The 6,346-nt window shown below is 35.5% G+C and overlaps 1 protein-coding gene across 1 annotated transcript; it reads right to left on the reverse strand.

The window, feature by feature from the left end:
* Positions 1 to 152: 152 nt before the first annotated feature.
* LOC127847976 (uncharacterized) lies at positions 153 to 5,751 on the reverse strand. The gene is made up of 5 exons (XM_052380230.1): positions 5,441 to 5,751; positions 4,762 to 5,137; positions 4,330 to 4,398; positions 4,091 to 4,202; positions 153 to 3,933 (listed from the first exon to the last, which is right to left on the reverse strand). The coding sequence occupies exons 2-5, from the start codon at positions 5,134 to 5,136 to the stop codon at positions 854 to 856; spliced, it is 3,636 nt and encodes a 1,211-aa protein (XP_052236190.1). The 5' UTR covers position 5,137; positions 5,441 to 5,751; the 3' UTR covers positions 153 to 853.
* Positions 5,752 to 6,346: the final 595 nt, after the last annotated feature.

Genomic DNA, 6,346 nt, shown 5'->3' on the forward strand with positions numbered 1-6,346 from the left:
TTTTCAATCTGTACCGTGTAACACAACCTAGCGTCAATATCTAGAAATAACTGTCGGACACGACATTCCATTTCTATACATATATTATATTCAAATAACTCGTCAATTATAACACATAACTAACGAAAAATCAATGAACCAACACCATATCCTCCTGTTCAAAATTATTGTGCACTTTAATCATATTACATAATAAAACGCAAACAACCATTCTAATCTCATTCATACAGATTACATAACACAGAACCTAATAATGGACATATTAAATAAGACAATCATTATACATTTATGGGAGCTTAAATCGCAGATACAGATGGATGAATTTATAACTTCCAACACTTCGTATCCATATCGTATGTTCGTTAAGTAAAGAAATGATAAATATTGAAAACATACACTATTATTTGAGCTGCTAAATGAAAGAGGTGACGCGAATTTTTCCATTTTGTTCTATGGTCCACTATTTCTCTCATTTTATTCTTTGGTCATTAAGTGCTCATATATTACATCGTATATGCCACCACATGTAAAGTAAGCACTTAAAAATGTCAACATATACACCAGCACTATCACATGCAAGTCAATATCACAGAAAGTACTGTAATAGTGTCATAATAGTACACTACATACACTTTATATTCAATTTAGATTGTACTCGACAGTTAAGCTATTTAAATAGTTAAGCTACCAGTAAACATCAATTTTGATCAACCATGTGATAATATATAAATATTAGAAATCGAACGGAATCAAACTATGCACTATTGAGGCTTATACATTTTGAATGTTCTCCTAACTGTATGAAACATCTACGAAAGCGTGTCTGCTCAAATCAATAAAACGTTACTTATTATTATGAGTACATGTCGTCATCATCGTCACCATCTTCATCATTATAATCATCATCATCATCATCATCATCATCATCATCTTCATTAACATCGTCATCGTCATAATCATCATTGTCATCATCTTCATAATTGTCATAACCGTCATCACCGTCATCGTCGTTATCGTCATCAAAATCAGTATCACTATTGTCCTCATCGTTATCCTGGTAATCATCGTTATCGTCATCATCAGAGTCTGAATTTGATTCATGCGTTGCACTATCCTCATTGACTGTAATGTCAGCGTTCTCAAAATTACCCAACAGAGCCTTTTCGAGTTTTTTAATTTGTTTTTCATCTGCAGCTGTAAGTTTTTGCATCTTGTCTATACACACTCCACTTTTGTTTTTAATTATTTTAAGTTCATCAAAAACTGTCGGATCTTTGTTTTGAATCATACGTTCGATCAAACGACGTTTGCAGTGATCTTTGTTGTCCTGGTTGGGCCTTTTTCTCCGAAGAATATGAAACACCGTATCCTTTCTTTTCGTAACTAAGTGAGCGTCAGCGTTGCATTTATTAAGTAGAAGGTTAACCATCCGAATATTTCCTTTTTCACAGGCAACGTGAAGTGGAGTTCTGCCGTACTTATCTTGTCGGTTGACATCGCCTTTTTCACAAAGTTTCGATGCTAATTCAGTATTTCCTTTGAAGATTGCAGCATGAAGTGGAGTAAAACCCTGCTTCTGAGCTATTGTTTGATCTGCGCGAGTAAGTAGCATGTTAACAAGCCTCTTCTTGTTACTCATAATGGCATAAAACAAAGGCGTCTGACCAAAGAAATCTTTTACGTTTACATCGGCATTTTCTTCTATAAGCATTTGAATCATCTTCTTGTTATTTTTCCAAACAGCAACGTGATATAACGACATGCCTTTCAGAAGTGATTTTGTTCCATAGGATTTTACACGCATTTGGTCCTGTTGTTTATTGTGTTTTAAAAACACTTTCACGGTCGAAACATGACCGCAAATAGCTGCCAGGAATATTGGATAGTGGCCTCTGCAATCCTTGGAATTTATATCTGCGCCCTTTTCCAGTAAATATTGTACGATATTAGCGTGGCCTTTGTCGGCAGCAATGTGAAGTGGAGTCCTCTGATATTTCTTATTCTTCCGGTTAATCTGTGCTCCATGTTCCAAAAGTTCCTTTACAATTGAAGCTCGGTTATAAAGAACTGCTATGTGCAAGGCGGTCATATTCTTCTCATTTTGCAAAGATGGATTTGCGCCATTTTTTAACATGCACGTAACGGCTTCATTCAATCCTTTCCTACTCGCTACAATAATCGGATAATTACCATTTACAATGTTTCCGTTATCATTTACAGCAGTATTACCCCTCATTACTGCTTGTAAACATGTAGTCTTGCTATTGTGCATAGCAACATAAACTGTATCTCCAGTAACCTTCGCACCTTTTGATATAAGAAGTTCTAACATTTGTGTGTCACCTGAGTGTGCAGCAAGTAACAGAGTGGCATTTGAATCCTTTTGAATAACGCTTTCTTCAATCAACCTTTTCGCAAATATGCTCATGCCACTATATAAAAGATAGCCCGGAACACACATCGTCATCTCATTCATTTGAATACCATAATGTAAAAAATACCCCTTCATTTTCATGACTGGTGTTTGCAAAATGCGTTCCTGTATTTTTTCATTTTTGATAAATTGTATGAAATCATTGACAAAAACTTCATTCGTGAACATTTTATGTTTTAAAATGCCAAAATCAAGTTCATATACCACTTCAATTTTATTTGACCGTTGACCGCCACGCTGCAGCTCTTTAAAGTCATCCGTGTTATCCTTTTTATTAACATGATTGCAGTTATTTCGCAGAATCATGTCTGCCACCCTTTTGCACAAATGTTCATAGTTTGCTTTGCCAACAACGACTCGAAATGCATTGTTATTTGAGTCATCTTCATGCAAAACAACCCTATCCATCAGAAAATCGCGTGAACACAGTTTAATTGTTTCCACGGGTTTGTGTCTTTGTTGCCCAAGGACAACGCCCACCATATCGCCAACGACGTTATGACTGAACACATACTCTCCAGAATGTCCTATGTGTATCAGGAAATCATTCTGATGACTTTGTAAAGAAACCTTTATATTTTCAATAAATCGATGGTTGATTTCTATTCCAAATATACTTGCCACGTGTTTTATGTGCTCCGAAACGACCGATGCGTTAAGAATATCGTCCTCTTTAATGCGGCCGCTTTGTTCGGCCCACACAAGGACAAGACTAAGAAATTTGTGAAACATGTCTTCGTCTCTTGAGTTATACAACTGCTCGACATAGGTCTTGAAATGAGACTCGGGGCTTTCAAAAAACCTGGCTCCCAATTTCATTATGTTCTCCCCAGTCACAAACAAATTGGCACACTCTGGGAATCCAAAAACGAAATTTTGCTCTCTATCAATACCAGTATTATGAGTGCCCTTAGATTTCAGAACGCATTCGTCAATATTAATGCTATGGTCTTTAATGAAATCCTCTTTGCCATTAAGTCTTGCCTGTTGAACGAGAATGTCCTTTTTCTCAGAGTCTGTTAGATCATTTGACGTTAGATGCACACAATTTTTAACTTCATCTTTAAACATGTTAGTGTAGGTATTCAATTCATCAAATGCCTCTTCAATAATATAACGTCTCGAAGTTAAAATAACATTCAGTTTTTCTTGTTTTGCGGCTCGTTCTATTTCTTGAAGAAAAGGTCTCCACTCTGATAAATTGTTTGAATCCAACGCCCGTGCACCGAATATATCATCGATAATAACCGTATTAAATAAACCCAGCGACCAGTCAACCTTTCTCCAATCGTTAGCATGAGCCAGCTTCAAACACTTTTCGGGTTTAGATCTTTCTAGCGCTAGGTACGCTGCCATGGTTGTTTTTCCTTCACCAGGATTTCCAGTCAATATTATGATATGTTTTTCGGTAAGCATTGTGTTTGCTTGATTCCAGAAATTAGTCTTGACGTAAAACTGATCTTCCTTCTGATATTTTTCTAAGAACCACTTTGTGTTTTCTATGAAAAAGGAAAAAATGAAACAATAATTTATGCCCAATATTTCGTAGAAATACATCATTTATGCCAAATATTTTGTATAAGAATAAGAAAAAAAATGGGGGGGGTCACTTCATTATCGATATAATACGACATGTCATTAAACATGTATACATACCTCGAAGACTTTTCATCTCACATGTCTCAAGGTCCCATCTTTTTGTTTTTATGTTACTGACTGTAGTCTTGATGTTGACCAATCCGCACTTGGAACCGAGATCAATCATTGCCTGAAATAGTTTACAGTAATAACTATTTACTTCAGTATGTTTCAGTAACACATGTTTAAATGTTAATATTTCAAGTATCTATACTAACATAAATATGTAATCATTTTCAATTGTTAAGTTACCTTACCAGTTCTAGTATATGCCAATGTTCATCAAATTCGTGTTGCTCTAAGAGCGCCAATGGTTTGTGCGACATCTGAAAATGACACATAAAAATGTGATGTTACAACCTTACGCAATTTTACCTCAACATAAATTGAACATTTTGTGCTATTTCGCACTATAGGATAAACTTAAATATAAATATATTTTCTTGTGTGGTATCAAGTTAAAACATTAAACAGCGTCGAATCAAACGAAATACATTTTTTACTAAATTTGATGTTGAATGACAACGGTACCTGTATGTAAAGTTAATTGTCACCATAATGAACTTGATTATTTCAAACTATGGACCGATATCGGAACGATCTCAAAATCACACAAATAAAATACTACTAGTGTAAATAAGTATTACCATTTCCCGTGTATTCAAAGAGTTTATTTACTTTATACATACCAGGTTTCTCAGGTTTAATATGCGCTGGACATTCGCCTGGTCTGAGTTGCCCTTTATGCTAGAATTCTCTTTCTCGTTCCAAACCTTGTCTTTAGGGTTTAAGTTACAAATGTTTCGAAGAAGACAAGCTAACAAAGTTATATCAAAGTTTTCAGATTTCGGATTAGGATTTAACAATTTGTATTGGTTCATTGAAATAAAGCCATCGTCCTTCAGCTTTCTAATTGTTCCGTGTGCTTTCATGAGTGTGCTAGTTAAATGTACAGGTTTGATAATGGAGTCAAACTTGGCTCTAAGGACCTTCTCTGCCTCTTTAAGAAGCATCATTAGACGTACAAAGTACGCCTCCTTCTGATTTCCGTCAACAGACGCCATTCTGAAAATATATATGACTACATGTTCAATCGACGGCGTTACTTCGATAACACGTATTAGAGCGATATCTATCAAGTAGCTTAAAGAAAAATACATCAAACTGGAACATATTACATGTATCTTGTTATATTGTATCGCCGTATCAGATTTATCGCCATAATCTTGAAACAAATCTAGGGCAAACAGGAAGTGATTTTAATATAATAAAACATTCACAATTAATCTATAAGCACATTTCTGAATATGATCGTTAAAACATGAGATTAACAGATAACACACGATATGATTTACGTCCGCAACTTACCTGTGAGTCTAGACAGGTATACACCTGCCACACTTAACAACTGATATCCGTGCTAGATACACCCCCCATTACTACCCACTTCAATGGGACATCACCAAGTTCGAACACCCTTCAGGCAACAATATACTAAATCAAATGATTGAGCAGCCCGTGTTAAAGTTACAACTTAATCAAAACAACACTATGCACATAAGGCTATCATAACCATATAATTTCATAAGGAAAACCAATTGTGATACATCGACTATCTCCGGAATCATCCGGTTTATTTAAGCAATAAATCGTCTGCTGATCCAGAGTGAAGGAAAACATTGAAGCACCCACTCTGGATCAGCAGACGATTTATTTACGGAGGAATCCGAGATAGCCGATGTATCACGATTGTGAAGCACCAAGTTCGAACACACTTCAGGCTACAATATACTAAATCCAATGTTTCAGCAGCCCATGTTAAAGTTACAACTTAATAAAAACTAAATAAAACACTATTTTTATACATGATATTTACAAGAGAGATTATGGTAATGGTTAGCGCGAAAATTTCACGGGTTTTGTGTTAAAGATTTAGAACGAAAGCGCACGAGTTTTTCGTTTAAGGGTATATATGATTTGCAAATCTATTGAGTCGCCTATCAAGGGTGTATATTTGACAGGCAAAAGTAATGGAAAAGGAAAACGAAGGGATTATCCCCCCGCCCGCCCGCCCTTAATGGACATATGTATGTCTAAATAAGTGGTTACATTATTTTACGTTTATAATTTTGCAATAATAAAGTCGATATTAAGTTTATTTTCAGTTCGGTTTTTTAGTCCATGTGAGATGGGATCTAAACATGAACCGACTCCTTTACCGAGAAAGTCGATGGGTGTATTTACATTTAAGTCTGAAGCAGCTAAGTTTTATTT

This window comes from Dreissena polymorpha, chromosome 10, assembly GCF_020536995.1.
Source record: "Dreissena polymorpha isolate Duluth1 chromosome 10, UMN_Dpol_1.0, whole genome shotgun sequence".
Lineage (NCBI taxonomy): Eukaryota > Metazoa > Mollusca > Bivalvia > Myida > Dreissenidae > Dreissena > Dreissena polymorpha.